Source organism: Sinocyclocheilus rhinocerous, unplaced genomic scaffold (assembly GCF_001515625.1).
Source record: "Sinocyclocheilus rhinocerous isolate Xijiao unplaced genomic scaffold, SAMN03320098_v1.1 scaffold2616, whole genome shotgun sequence".
In the NCBI taxonomy this organism is placed as follows: domain Eukaryota; kingdom Metazoa; phylum Chordata; class Actinopteri; order Cypriniformes; family Cyprinidae; genus Sinocyclocheilus; species Sinocyclocheilus rhinocerous.
Genome location: NW_015656226.1, coordinates 275,759 through 291,690, shown reverse-complemented (window position 1 = coordinate 291,690; position 15,932 = coordinate 275,759). Strand labels below are relative to the sequence as shown.

The 15,932-nt window shown below is 36.7% G+C and overlaps 1 protein-coding gene and 1 long non-coding RNA gene across 2 annotated transcripts in view; one reads left to right on the top strand and one right to left on the bottom strand.

Moving 5' to 3' along the window:
• Nucleotides 1–942: 942 nt before the first annotated feature.
• Nucleotides 943–13,922, bottom strand: LOC107719920 (uncharacterized). Its single transcript, XR_001637564.1, has 3 exons — nucleotides 13,730–13,922; nucleotides 8,482–8,580; nucleotides 943–1,087 (listed from the first exon to the last, which is right to left on the bottom strand). It is a non-coding gene; the product is annotated as an uncharacterized LOC107719920 (long non-coding RNA).
• Nucleotides 13,923–15,267: 1,345 nt separating this feature from the next.
• LOC107719919 (COMM domain-containing protein 7-like) overlaps nucleotides 15,268–15,932 on the top strand; it is a 6,467-nt gene continuing 5,802 nt past the window's right edge. The window contains exon 1 of the mRNA XM_016527471.1: nucleotides 15,268–15,436. Within this exon, the coding sequence (XP_016382957.1) occupies nucleotides 15,353–15,436 (84 nt within the window). The 5' untranslated portion in view covers nucleotides 15,268–15,352. The remainder of the gene's footprint in view (nucleotides 15,437–15,932) is intronic.

Sequence of the window (15,932 nt, the reverse complement as noted above, 5' to 3'; positions counted from 1 at the left end):
ATATATATATATATATATATATATATATATATATATATACTATAAATCAAAATACATTTCTTTTAAATGTATAGCACAATAATGGAGGCAGCAACATATGATAGAGAGGACAGAACAAGAAAGGCTATTAATAATCTTTCATTGTGCAAAAGTATTATAATATGAAGGCTCAATCCAGAGCGCCACAAAGCGCTTATGTGCATCCAGCGCACAGAATGATGCACTTGAAGCAACACAGTAACAGTGTGCAGTGCTCCACATAGAGAAGTTCAAAGCACAACATGAAGAGATATTGATGCATAGTGTATTATATGTGTGCGATAGTTTATTGAGCCTTTTCTTTGAACAGTTTTAAACTTCACTTACTGTGCGCTCTTAGAGAGAGTTTCATCGTCTTAACTGTAGTAACCAAACACGACACGCAGTTTGAATGCTGAATGGAGGCTGTCAGACAGCCGCAGCGGAGAGAAGAGTTTACATGAACTTGAATTTAAGGACTTAAATATTCATCTGTACCTCACACTGAGCTATGGAACAGCTTCAGAACACTTGAAATATAGTGCACAAGATCTTTATGGTGCTTTATAATGATTTTTTTGCCTTTCATGGGGCTTAACAATAACACAGAATAGTATATGCAGAATATAGGATTTGGATCGGTCTCGTCTGACCGATACCCGATCCGGCAGAAAATGGCAATATCGGAGCCAATACCGATACTGAGTATCGGATCGGTGCATCCCTACTCCAAGGTACGGTCACATTCGTGTTAAAATAAGACTAGTGTGACAGAATTGCTAAAGTTATATCCAGTATTTAATAATAATTATCAGGATACCTAGCATTCACATGTAAAAACAGGTTTAAATTTTACAGGAATTACATCTAGTACTAGTGATAAAATGAAAATGTATATATTAAATCGGGTCTGTGTACCTGCAGGTGAGGCTGCGCCTCCGTTCTGTTTGGGGCAGAAAGGTGAAGGTGGCTCTGCCGCAGTCAGTGGGCTGTTCTCATTGGTCATTTCCAGACCGCTGTCGTTTTCTGACAATCCCTCTCCTACTGACATGTCACCATTCACAGCAGCCTGAAAAAAAGAGACATTCTGTTTAGAACATCTGGACAACTCACAATCTTCAATATAGACAAGCAAAACAACAACAGAACTCCATCCCAAGTCACCTGGCACAACTAAATGGGTGTGTGACGGTACAGGTGTTCGCTATTCCCATTCATAAAAAAGATACTAATGGTGGGCAGGCCCAAACATCTCTACAACATCACTGTCACTCTAACACAGCGCCCATTATGGTTATCAATGAATGGTGACATTTAGCACCAGAGTCTGGGTCATGCTAACCAGCCAAAACTCCACCACTTGACCCTTTCTTTTGCACTATGTTGACAGAAAATATTTTTACCTATTAGAGGAAAACTAGACGTATACACCTGAAGAGAAACACGTTTAATTCCATCAAGTACAGTCTTAAAACACCTAGTGAACAAGATACATTTCTCAATAGCAAGGAAAAAATCCATCTCACTTCTTTTCTTGAAATGCCCCAAAAGAGAAAAATGAACATATATGCATACATATAGACTTGTGCCTGTATTCGGTAATGCGATATATCATGGTAATGAATATGCACGATATTGTTATCGTGGGCACTTCTAAATACCGTGAATAATTATATATTACAAATAATTCAGAATTGTGAATGCATTTTAAGAATACTTTTCCCCACTTTTTTTTTAACTTAATTTCAATATCGTGATAATACCGTATACCGTAATAAAAGCATGAGCAATTAATCGCAACATGAAATTTTGATACCGGCATATCCCTACATACATATGAATATAATCTCATGATTTACATTGATTAAATCAAATTTGGTAAATGTGTTAAACCAGTGAAATTAAACTTGGGGGGCACAAGGTTGAAAACCCCTGGGCTACTAGACGTCAAATCGATCACCTGTTCTGGCAATCTATTATGTACACAACAAAATAAAATGTTCCTTTCTCTGATTTGCTTCGATGATGTACAGAATACAAAAACCCTGCCGGTCTTGGCTGCTGTACTTTTAATTCTTTCAATTTAATTTCTCATCAGGTTTCTTTTGTTGTGCCAGAAGCGGTTGTGTTGTGACTTGAAGAAGAGACCGTTTGAGGCCTTGAGAAGATCAGTCCACTGACAGAGCAAAGTGTCAACACAAACTATACAACCAATACATGGCTGTGCTCTGAGAATTAATGTATCTAGAGTATGTGTTTGGTCATGCCTCTATTGCTTGCGGATAAGTTGACATCCCTGAGCGATTGATGACTTTTTAAGCGCCTGCTTTGATGCTTCTTGGATACATTAATGTTTCTCTTTTGGAGGTACGCTGTTGCAGGATTTCCACAAAAATATAAAGCAGCACAACTGTTTTCAATAATGCTAACAATAAGAAATGTTTCTTGAGCTGCAAATCAGCACATTAGAATGATTTCTGAAGGATCATGTGACACTGAAGATTTAAGTAATGATGCTGAAAATTTAGTTTTGCATCACAGGAATAAATTACATTTTAAAATACATTCAAACAGAAAACAGTTATTTAAATGATAATAATACTATTTCACAATATTTGTTTTTAATGTTTTTCATCAAATAAATGCAGCCTTCATGAGCATAAGAGACTTGTATTTGTATTGTACTGTATTGTGTATGTACAAAAATGTTTTGGTCATTACTTTTTTCTAAAGGCTGTACTATTAGACTATTTAAGACAAATATGTTTTAATAGTGTTTTAACTTATCTAGCATGTGTGATTGTATGATAAGCCCGAATCATTTTAATGAATCAGATCACAGTGTCCTTTTCCATGAATCAAAGATTTGTTTGTCCCTCAAAAAAATTCCTGCTTCACATTTTACTGTAGACATAGTGTATTAAAATGTTATATTTCCCATATTTAGTAGGGATGCACTGAAATTAAAATTCTGGGCCGAAAACCGAAACGGTTTTTTAAATAATTTTTTATAAATTTCATTAAATAATATAAAATAATTTTGCAAGACTTTGTAATTTAACTCAATAATTTTAATGAAGCTGAATTTATCCCTAATATTTAGTTTATGGTGTCTCTGAAAAAAAAAAAAACTTTGGTCACACTTTATTTTTAGGTCCAAATCTCGCTATTAACAAACCATTAACTATGACTTTTGCCTTAATAAACTCCTAATTTGCTGCTTTTTAATAGTTAATGGGGTAGTTATTAAATTTAGGTATTGGGTAGGATTAGGGATGTAGAATATGGTCATGCAGAATATGTGCTTTATAAGTACTAATAAACAGTCAATATGTTAATAATAGGCATGCTAATAAACAACTAGTTAATAGTGAGAATTGGTCCCTATACTAAAGTGTTACCGAAACTTTCAAGTAAATACATAAATATTGAAATGTACATAATTATCATACAGGTGAAAAATATTTATATGATATGACACTTTACAGCTTTATAACCCAGCCCTCATTTGAACATTTGAACAAGTGAATTAGTGTTTCTGTATGTGGACATGCATATGAAAATTGAAAACTATAATTAACCAGAGATAACACTGTTTTCTATAAGTACAGGCACAGAGTAAAGCACACAGGCTGAAGATTGTGTGTTCATGGATGTGGGAACAATACAGGCTGCTGTCGCATTTTTGGAACCGTCCACTGGAATGCTAGACATCTTTCATGCCACAGCTGTGCTGCAGCGGATCAGAGGTAGGGCTGTGCACACACACACACACACACACACACACACACACACACACTCACTCCCACCAACCACAACAACCACGCTGAATGTGTAAGTGGTTAGCTTTTATAAGTTCTAAATAAAAAATTGTTTGTGCATGCAGATAAAATGGAAAATACCCCACAGATCTTTTATTATATCATTTTGAAAATGCCTATTTTGAGTGGAAGCAGAAACACGCTGTATTAGAGCATGCCTCTTTAAATGCAAATGAGCTGCTGCTCCCCGCCCCCTTTTCCAGAATAGAGCTGCGCCATTACAGCTCGTACCTGCTATAAAACATATGTTTTGGTTCTGATTATCATGTTTTTCGCGCTGAAAACATGAATTTTAAACTATATTAGTTTAAACTTCTTATATACGGTTTTCTGAGCGCACACATCCGAAGCACACGGACAGAAAGCGGCTGTCACAGCATGTGAGTACTAAACTAAGTTCTCATTCACACACAAGTTTACGTTAAAAACACACATGAGTTACAAAAACAGTCGGTTCTCTATAAAAGTAGTTTCTATAAAAAAAGGCACATTGGTTATTTTTCTTATGTTATTTTTATATGGTGATATTCTTATAATGCAAGCATTTCTATTTTCCAAAGCAAGGTGTCCAAAATCAATTGAGTGAATAAATCATTAAGCATCGATTACATCACACTGTGTGCATGTACATATCATTCAGATTAAGTCATTTTGGATCATTAGGCTTTAAATGAACACATTTAATGAAAAAAAATACTTTACTTTTATTTTGTAACCTATATATTTTAGACCACAATGAAGTATATATTGTATAAACTTACAGTACATATACATTATATAAACACACTGAACAACATGTGTAATGGTGATTTAATTGATTAATGAAGAAATTATTGACAGATTAATTTATTATCAAGATTAAGTCATTTGTCGCAGCCCAAGTGTTTTGAGTTTAAAGTGATAGTTCACCCAAAAATAAAAACTGTCATAATTTACTCTCACTTCGAACCTGTATGACTTTCTTTTCTTCTGTGGAACAAAAATGAAGATACTTTGAGAAACATTTTTTTCTTTTTTATCCACACAGTGGAAGTCAGTGGTCACCAAAACTGGGTGGTTACCAACAATCTTCAAAATTTAATTTTTACGTTCCACAGAAAGTCATACAGGTTTGGAACGACATGAGGATGAATGATTCTGATGACAGAATTTTTCTTTTTGGTTGAGCTATCTCTTTAAGGCTGGAAACTCTATGGTTTGTGTTGTCATTTTGAGTTTCACTCGTGGATTAATTATGTGATAACAGGCTTTACTGGCTAAAACAAGTTGTCTTACAGGTTTGAGGACATGACATGCGCTTCCACATTTTGCTCATGTTGCATCTTGTCTGGAATTATGCATGTCTGCTTTAACATAACTGTTATCTGATGAGCCTCTCCACTCATCAGTGTGCTCAGATATGCCTTTGGCTACTGTGAGAGTGTGTGTTCACATGGTTGGCAAGCATGGCAGCAGACACACACATAACTCTGGGAAATAACAGTGAGTTTTCACACATTGCTATTCCTTGGTGTGTGTGTGTAGTATTACGTGGTATAAAGGGAATCTGAGCCACCTGGTTTGATCCGCTGACTTTCTTCAGCCTTTCAAAAGCTTTAGGCCTTTAGGCAAAACCAGTGCAGGGGGTGTCATTAGGAGCCAGCAGAAAGATAAACTGAATGACTGAAGGAGCCCATAAACCCTTTCACCTCTCCAGCCTCTACTTGCCTCCTTAAACAGAATACATGGTTTAGTTTTATGTAAGCTTATTCTTGTGTGTTCATGCTAAGGTGATTTGAGTAGCTCTTGCTTTGATCTTTAAAGAGATAGTTTGGTCATGCGGTGCTCCTATGCATCATGCTGATGACATGAGCAATAATTAATGTTTCATGATTGTCATTCCTGTGCGAGTCATTTTTCAAATCATTGTATTATTATAAAACACATACTTAAAGTGATAGTTCACACAAAAATGAAAATCCTGTCATCATTTCCAGTCATGAAATTTATAATCTGGTTTAATCCAAGTCTTGTGAAGAGATACAGTGGCTTTATATAATGTACTCATTTAATTGAGGCTTTTAGTCGCTTATAAACACACATACATGTAGCGCATCAGTGGTAAACATGGATGCTTGTGCGTCACATGCTGAAACAGGTCTCATTGGTTGCCGTGCATGTTTGAACTTATGTGTTTACCATATGTGATGTGATCTATATATGTGTGTCATTGTTAAAATGTAAATAAATGCCAAAATTAAAGGGATAGTTCATCAAAAAAATTTTTATAAATTCTGTCATCATTTACTCACCCTCAAGTTGTTTCAAACCTATATGACTTTCTTCTGTTGAGCACAAAAGAAGATATTCTGAAGGGGAGGAGAATTAACTTTCATAGTATGGAAAAAGATTGGCTACCGTCAGCTGTTTGGTTACCAACATTCTTCTAAATATCTTCCTGTGTGTTCAACGAAACAAAGAAACTCACAGGTTTCTTCAGGTTTGGAACAATATGAGGGTAAGTAAATGAAGACAAAATTTTCATTATCGAATGAGCTAATAGTGAGAATGAGCCTCATTTAAAGTGATTGTATCTCTTCACAAGACTTTGATTAAATCATTTGATTCATATGGATTAGTTTTGCTGTATGACACCTTTAAGACCTTTTTGGATCTTCTACGCTTTAGTTACCTGGACAGAAAACTCATATGTTTCATTAAAGGTGACATATCATGAAAATCTGACTTTTCCAGGTATTAAGTGCTATAATCAGGTCCCTGGTGCATCTACCAACCAAGGAAACGTGAAAAAGATTAACCCAGTATATTTTTTTGGTAAGCCTTTTTCTGCAAGCGTCTGAAAAAACGAGCGCGTCTGATTTCGCTCCCCTAGTGATGTGGCTCTCACTAGGGGAGCGAATCACTAGGGGTATTGCTGCTGCCACACAGATCTAAAATAAACATGCAATTTATTTCCCGGCTGTTTACCTTCACAGAAATAACTACTGTTCTTTATGAACAGCCCAATTACCTAATTGATTATTAAATCTTTTGTCTATTAATTTGATTAGCAATTCTGATCCATTTTTAAAGCCATATTCACTTGATATTTCCATAAAAATAAATAAATACTACTAATAAAAAAAATTTTCTGAATACTTATGAATGCCTCAAACACACTAAGATATCCTCAAAACCTTTGACTTATAGCATGCACTGTAAATGGAAAGGGTGCCAGGATTACTTTATCATCATAAATATGGCAAGACTATAACCATACTTTCAGGATTTCAGAAAGAAATAATGGTATCGTGACAACCCTACACCACAGACTTCCATTTCTGTCAGCACATTTTTCTTTTCAAACTAAGGCGAGTTAAAATTACTCTCTGTGGTTACTGACAGCATATGAAAAATTGTGTCAGTAGCTTAACCCGTATTTAACCCAAACATTCCTTTAAGTTAAAAAGAAATAATGATGTTCAGAACACTGACATGCTGCGTAAAAGGAGGTCAGAACCTTTTTAAGACATCTCATAATACAGATTTGTTAGTACAGACTAGGTTCAGTTGAGCTCTGGGCATCTGAATGGCCAGTGTGCTTCTCTCTCCTCCCCGGCCAAGCAGCTGGTCTCTGGGATCCAGAGCACTTTCTCGGCCAGGTGCAGTGTTCAAAGAGCCTGCTCTCTCTCTTTATCTCTCTCTCCATGCGCTCTGTGGCGTGCAGGATCAGAAGAAAGTAATGAAGCAGTCTTGCCTCATTTACAGTCACAAAGAATATGGAGAAAAATCCGTTAGAATAAAAAAAAAATCAGGACAAAGTTGAATCGAGCTGCCATAAAGAAAAACCTGTTAGAGCAGCTCTTCCACCAAGAGAACCAGACACTGCCATTTTTCCCTCTCTGTCCCCTTTCACTAATCCCATAAATTCCACTGCACCTTTGGCCTCATTTTGAACCCAAAACACCAGAGACGAGTGAGACACTCACACCACTCCACACCTCCACACACTCTTTGTGTGCATGTAGGAGAGAAAAATGGTTTTTAATGTGAGAGTAAGGCTGATATTATTAAAGTGATGCAGGGTGGATGCTAGGGTTGTGACGGTGAGGAAATTTTCCCATCACCTCACTCTTCTTGTCAGTCAGCTCGACTCACTCTCCTCACTGGAGAAATGAAATCTGATCTGTGATGCAACTGTCGTTCGGCACGCTGCATTTGAGCAGCCGCGTTCAGTTTTTAATTGTAGTGTCTGTTCTTTTACTGAACTAAATGATTTTTATTACTATAAAAAAATCAAAACGACGGTGGCGGTCGGTGACACCCCTAGGTGGTCTAGGTGGGCAAGTGACGTAACCGGTGTTGCGGCTTAACACCAGTATCACCGTCAGCACCGTCTATTGCGGCAAGCCTAGTGGATGCTGGATTTTTAGCGAATAGCGGTCAAAGCTATTGCACAATATTAGAATGTAGTAAATAAGACTGCACAATATAGAGGAAAAATGCAAAAAATTTGCAATTTTCGCCATTCATTGTAATTGCATGAAGAGCAACCAGAATGTTTTTCAAAATGTCCCCTTCTGTGTTCCAAGAAAAAAAGAGTAAAGGGATGGCAAATCATGACAGAACCTAATGCTATCCCAACACTCTTTCTTTATCTTACCGTGGCAGTCATCTTGTCACTTTCCGCCATGATAGCGGAGGAGTACTTGTTGGATGGCATCACTATTTCAGTCGTCTTTTTTATTTCTTCCTCTCAGTCCTGTCAAAAAAGAAACATTAGACCTGGTTAAATGGCAAAAAGTGGCAAAACATAGCAAATATGACTTCAAAAAACATAATGGACCTGAGAAATAATTAATGGATAAGTGTTATAGATTACATTGACCTCTGTCTCAACTAAATATGTGATCATACAGTATTTGACCATAGGAAACTAAAATATCCTTCGAGAACAATAAATAGAAAAATAGGCCAAATAATAATAATGACTTTATATAAAAGTCATTACACAATCAATGACACAGATTCTTCAGACAGATCCAGAACACTATCAATCGAGTTGTGATTAGGTTTTACATACAGTCTTTGATTTTCAATGTCAAAATCAAACATTCAATGTTTCAGGTAATGATTGTCTAGGTAAAACCATTATAAGACCCCAGCAGCCTAGACAAAATAGTCTGATGTTTTATTTTAAGACATAAGTCTTAATAACAAAATAAAGACCACTTTATTAAACATAAGGTTCACCAAAATTACAATTTTGTCATCACTGACTCGTCATCAACCTCATTTTGTTGCATTGAACAGAGCAGCGTGAACATTCTTTACAGTTTTTTCTCAATCACTTTGGCTCATTTTTTTTGCAACAGTCTCAATATTGCACTGTAAGTGTAATTGTCACAACTTCTTTATGGAGCATCACAACTCCATAGCATGTCTATAAAATGTAGTAACTCAACCAAAACATTTAATTCATGCTTCAAAACTTGGTAATTGTGTCAGTAATTGGTCTGACAGATTTTGATAATTGAATGGATCATTTTGGATCATTGATAGCTTGCACGATAATAGATTGTTTAGAAGTTGTGAAGAGTGTGACAATTTCACTGAGAATCAACTCATCCATTTTGATCAGCAAGCCATGTGCATTTAGTTATTGTGTTAACTGTAGACAATTTTACTTACCGATTTGCAAATGGGCCAAAACACATGCAATTTGCTGAAAAGAATAAGAACCTCAAATCTGGCGTAAACAAGAAACAAATTGTTTACACTATGAGAAAAACAGCTGTGTTCCTTTAAACCTAAAGCACAATGCAATGTATAATCACTTCAAAATATAGGTAAAACAACTGTGAAAAATCAAAAAGGAAAATTCCTTCCCATTACCATGGTACTCTGGGCACTATTTTTATGGATTTTTCTTAGAGGTCAGAATTCTGATCTTATTGTCACAAGAAAATCCAATCAATCTTATTTGAGAATTGAGCCAAAGAGATTAAGAAAACTTTAAATTCTGCTTTTTAATGAATTTCTAATTATTTTTTCAATCCCACAGAAGAGAGAAAGTAATTTTTGGAATGATATGAGGGTGAGTAAATGATGACAAATGTTTCATATTTGGGTGAACTGCCTTTAATATTGCCATGTTTAATATCATTATATAGAGTTCATGTTCAACTGTAGTCCAAAAATACCACGAGGTAGAAACATTTAGCCTGTCAACACAACACTCATCAGTCATTCATACTTTCAGATCACAGCTGTTGTTCACGTTACACCCTGAGGGTGGCGAATGCATTTCTGTGTCATTATAACTCATAACAACCTTTCCCCATCACTTTGGAAGGCAGTTATAGTCTATATAACAGTCTATATCTGACATGCACATTAGTTTTGGGGAAATAGGGAAACTGGGGAAAGTGTCAAACCACATTATGCAAACAGGACACAGGCAAGGCCTACAGGTGCATCCTACAAGAAATGGCTAAAGGACATTGTGCTTAAGTCTGCAGACAAGAACGTGCAAGTACACACACAAAGGCACTTACGTCTTAACTGCTATGGATCTCATTTCAAGTCCATTATCAAAGTGACAATGCGTAAGTTTTCCTTATGGGTCCTATAAACACACATGCTCTCTCCACAGCCCAGTGGGAGAACTGAGAAGTGAATAAGAGTGAATACAATAAGAGGCCACATCAAAGGTCTGTATGAATGACAGAGATTGTCGACTGAACCTAATGTGAGGAAGGTTTTTGTATTAATGCACTTTTGAGTGTGTACTGTATGTGAGTGTTTGAATCTGCCACAATGATCACAAAACCTATATTAAGTTTCACATAAAAAGAGATTAAGATCATTATCAAATTCTATTATGAATAACACAAAACATATTTCCTCAAGTACTGTAAGTGTAGAAAAGTAGGGTAGTTACAAATGTTGCGTTCAAGTCCTCTTCATTCGTATTTACGATTTGGGAAAACATGCAAATACAAAATGATGATAAATGATAAAGAATGTGCATCAGGTCTGATTTTTTAAAATGTTTTTATTCCATTTAAGAATGTGCTGCAAAATGAATTGTTATTCTATTGAAATTGTACAATAACATTAATAAGTGTAACAGATTATCAAAAGATAAAAATGGTGAGCGGGCCGGGGACTTGGTTCTGTACATTGGTTGTTGATTAGATTTGTAGATGTGGGCGTTGCACTCAAAAGTGGAAGCAAATGAGCTGAAGACTTTAGATATACCAAGACAGATATACCAACACACAATATGGATGAATAAGTCCTGTCTTCTACATAAAAGAAACAATCGCCAGTTGGTAAAGTCATTGCGTCACTGCCACGGCTGTTCAAAGCTCCAGTTGCCATATGCCCTGTCCCAAATCACACCCTAAACCCTTGCAGTCTTCCTCTGAGACCACAAATTTTCTTGATGTAATGCCGTAAGTCTGCTGTGGAGCTTGTCTCCGTGTGGGCTCAGCAGAAGTGCTTATCGAGGGTGCAACGGCCACAAAGGGGGCACTCGTGAGCATCCTTCTGAAAGCTAAAATGACATTGGGCAAATTGGACACACTATGCACTTATGGACCTAACGGACAAACACTCGTGGTTGCCATTGTAAGCCCTCAACACTGCAAGTACACATGAAGAGTGCCATTTGGGACAGGGCCAAAGAAACAGTGAGTGTTCTGAGACGTGCGATTAGGACTGCACATGTGCATTTGCTGGTTCAGCCTGAAATATAGGATTTTTCTATGCTATTTGAGCATAAAAAAACATTTATGGGACCATTCATGTCAGATTCTGTTTTTGATTTCAGGATTTCCCCATTCAAGTAAATAGGACTTGGTCTTGGGTGCCCGAAATGGCTGCCTGGAGGCGTTGGAAATATGGCCACCAAGTGAACAGACTTTCCTTGAAAGGGACTTTGGGTAAATTTGAGTTGCAGGGGCGGGGTTTAGGCAGACCACGTGACTGGATAAGTCCTGCATGTGTCACCAGACAGAAGTCTGTTGTCCAGTAAAGTTATGACTTTTAGTTAAAAATAAAAGGTCAAAATACATTTTGAAAAAATGCATGGCAAAGCATGCTTTTAGAAAAATTATAGAGTGAATTTTCATTTCATGCCAAAGTTAATGGACAAGTTTTAAACTTGTCAACAGTTCGTAAACTAAAATGGCTGCCTGGAGGCGTTGGAAATATGGCCACCAAGTGAACAGACTTTCCTTGAAAGGGACTTTGGGTAAATTTGAGTTGCAGGGGCGGGGTTTAGGCAGACCACGTGACTGGATAAGTCCTGCATGTGTCACCAGACAGAAGTCTGTTGTCCAGTAAAGTTATGACTTTTAGTTAAAAATAAAAGGTCAAAATACATTTTGAAAAAATGCATGGCAAAGCATGTTTTTAGAAAAATTATAGAGTGAATTTTCATTTCATGCCAAAGTTAATGGACAAGTTTTAAACTTGTCAACAGTTTGTAAACTAGTTTCTTAGAAAAATAGACGAGTTATTAAAAGAACGACTTGGGTTTTGGTTAAACTATCAGATAGCCTAGTAGCTAATAAAAGCCGAGAGAAGGTCGCGGTATTCGAGCTGGCCGTATCGTTCTAACTTCAATGTGCAGTCTCATTGTTACTAGAGATTTGATTGAAGTCTGAGTCATTTCTATGCAGCAGCGCAAAGCCAATGTGACGGCGCGGCATTCCTCCGAGAGGCCTCGCGGGCACGCCGTACAGTCTACCAACGCCAATTAGCACGTTACCCTCGCTCAGATGCACGCTCGACTCAACTCACAATCACCCCGCTGCGGAATTCACCTGCATTCAGCGCCCCCTTATTTATCACGCGCTCATATTTCTATTGTTTTAAAGGGATAGCTCACTCGAAAATGAAAGTCCAGAGTCATCATATACTCGACCTCATGTTGGACCAAACCTGTGTGATTTACCTTTCTTCATTGGAACACAAACTGAGCGGTTAGGCAGAATGACAGCCTCATTCGTTGTTCACTTTTCCTAAGAGATGCAAGGAAAGTGAACGGTGACCGAGGTTGTCAGTCCCTCACATTCTGAATAACATCTCATTTTGTGTTCCACAGAAGAATTAGTCATACTTTTTGGGATGAGTAAGTTAAACAATGACAGAACTTTCATTTTCGGTGAACTATAACTGCATGGCAATACGCTTAAGTGAAAAGGGCAGAAATATAAATGAGATGTTTCCATAATTAATTATGTTGCAAAAGTAAGACGTTGTCAGAACAGTAAAAACTTTAATCCGCGTGACGCGCGTTATAACACTTCTATGACGTCAACGAAATAAACCGGTTTTAATACAACAAAAATGATTTGAGAGCATTTACTTCATATTCGGAAAGTTCGCTTCTTTGGGGAAAAAAAGCTTAAACCACAAAATTAAAAATATTGGTTTCAGTTACTTTTACCGACTATTATTATTTTAAGAGCCTATGTCAGGAAAGCCCTCTTTTTGTACACTGCATCTTCACCAAACATCTGGATTTTCATGAGAACATGGAAATCTTGGAATAATCGATTTTTTTTAATGTGCACAAAACACTAGGGAACTCAGACCGGTAATGCAGGAAAATGATAAATAAATCTCACAAACTTCCCCACGCTTACATAATGACCTATAAGACAAGCTTTCCGCACGCCTCAGCCATGCGCGCTCGATAGCCACACACTATTCCATGCTTTAACAACCCCAAATTAAATACATTCCAGTTACATGTAGAATCTATAGGTTAACGTAACTAAAATAAAACTAAGTTTGAGCAAGTAGTCTATATCATCAGACATGTGCGGTCATGCTGCACTTGAACTCTCCCGGAGAACGCGCACTAGTGCTCCATGCAGAAGAGGTATGAAACTTACCTGTCTCTGGAGAAGTAGTGTTATTACAAAAACGCAGAGACTGAAGGTGCCGTTAGAGTAGTCCACTGCCAAAGTGCGGAGGTATGTCACACTAATCTTTGCTGGTACACACGCCTTCAAACCCTTAGGGTGAATATGTAAATGTAGTCTCGTTCACAAGGACCGCTCGGTCTTTCGCCTCTACACTCAGGCGTGACTTTTCCCGGGTCTCGAATCGCACTCCCTCTGAATAATAGATACTTTTACCTCCTACTGTTTAACCCTTTCTCGGGATGAGATGGTTATATGCCATGCACATGTTCTGTGAGATTCTATTTTGTGCCATAAAATGCTTATTTTTACTCCCGCTTACAGAACTACTTTTTTTAAAAATTTGTACTGGATTGCTTGTCACACAGTTTTCTATATGTAGGCTATCTTTGGGAATGATTAAATATCTACTTAGTATGTTGTACCACCTTTAATATAATATTGTTGGCTATACAATATTAAATGTTGTCATACAGACATTTTACAGCATGGGGGAGCGACCGACAATGAATGTGCCCAAATTATGAGAAAAGCATTTTAAAAATTGATCCCTGTAAAAACCTTGTCTGTTTTTTATACCAAGTCACCCTATCTATGCACAATCAGCTTGTAACACTGCAAAGAGAAAGGAAAACTTGAAATCGCATCATATGACCCCTTTAAGCAAACTAAGAAACACAGTTTATAGCATTACATTAGGATTTGTCAAATTCATGTTTTTATCTTTTACATGTGACCCTGGACCACAAAACCAGTCATAAGTAGCACAGGTATTTTGTAGCAATAGCCAACAATGCATTGTATGGGTCAAAATTATTGATTTTTTATGCCAAAAATGATTAGGATATGAAGAAAATATCATGTTCCATGAATATATTTTGTAAATTTCCTACCGTAAATATATTAAAAGTTAATTTTTGTTTAGTAATATGCATTGCTAGGAACTTCATTTGGACAACTTTAAAGGCGATTTTCTCGATATTTAGATTTTTTTTGCACCCTCAGATTCCAGATTTTCAAATAGTTTTATCTCAGCCAAATATTGCCCTATCCTAACAAACCATACATCAAAGTTTATTTATTCAGTTTTCAGATGATGTATAAATCTCAATTTCAAAAAATTGACCCTTTCACTGGTTTTGTGGTCCAGGGTCACATAAGTTGTTCACATGGTAGATACAAACTGGACAATTATAAGCAACATTTTGAAGAAAAACATAAAAAAATTGTTATTTGACTCCTGATGTTTTGGCAAATGACATTACATTAATTTTCTGAGGTATTTTTATGCTTCTGCCTATTTAAGGGTTAATGTCATGGAAGTTCATCGGCACAGATTTGATGTAGCCTGAATAAAACGAAATGAATCATCTACTTTTTGCAAGAAAAATAATATTTACTTATCTTGTCTTCTATGATAGTTTAATTAATGCATACAAACACCCAGATTATCACTGCACTACAAAATATCATGATCACATGACTCTCAAGTATGAGAATGACGAAAGTGCTGATCGTGGAATCGTTGAGCAGCGGAAGTGTGGAAGCAGATGTGACAGTTCAGGGTATCAACAGCGAAGCTGCAGAGAAACAATGTTGCAGTTACATTTCACGAATGATACATTACCCGACAATGTCAGCACTGACTTTCAGAATCTGAATAAATTCAGTGAACAGGTAGGACTCCAGTATGCTGCGAGCGGAAAGTGGGAATTATGATGCTAATGAATGAGTTTAGTGTATTTGTGATCAACAGATTTTCTGTATATTTTAATTAGATGTAAATAAACGGGGCTGTTGATCATCTGGCCATCAGAAAAAAAGTCGCCTTATGTGTCGTTCAGTGTCTGTAACGTTTAGTCACGTGAGATTACCATAACCCTTAGCATTAGCACAACTAACCTGGGCTTCTTTAGTGATGTAGAGGCCAAACGCGACCACGATAAACGTATATTTACTGCATTTAGACACGTCTTATCATATCATGCAGTTTTATCCTTTATATAAAGTGTTCTTATTTCAGCCTTCCATCTCCAGCAGGACATTTATAAAAGGCACTCTGATTGGTTTGCAGTGAATGTTTGAGGAAACAGATTTTTTTATAAATATAATGGACTTAATCAAGGAACACACACACATACATATATATATATATATATATATACACACACAC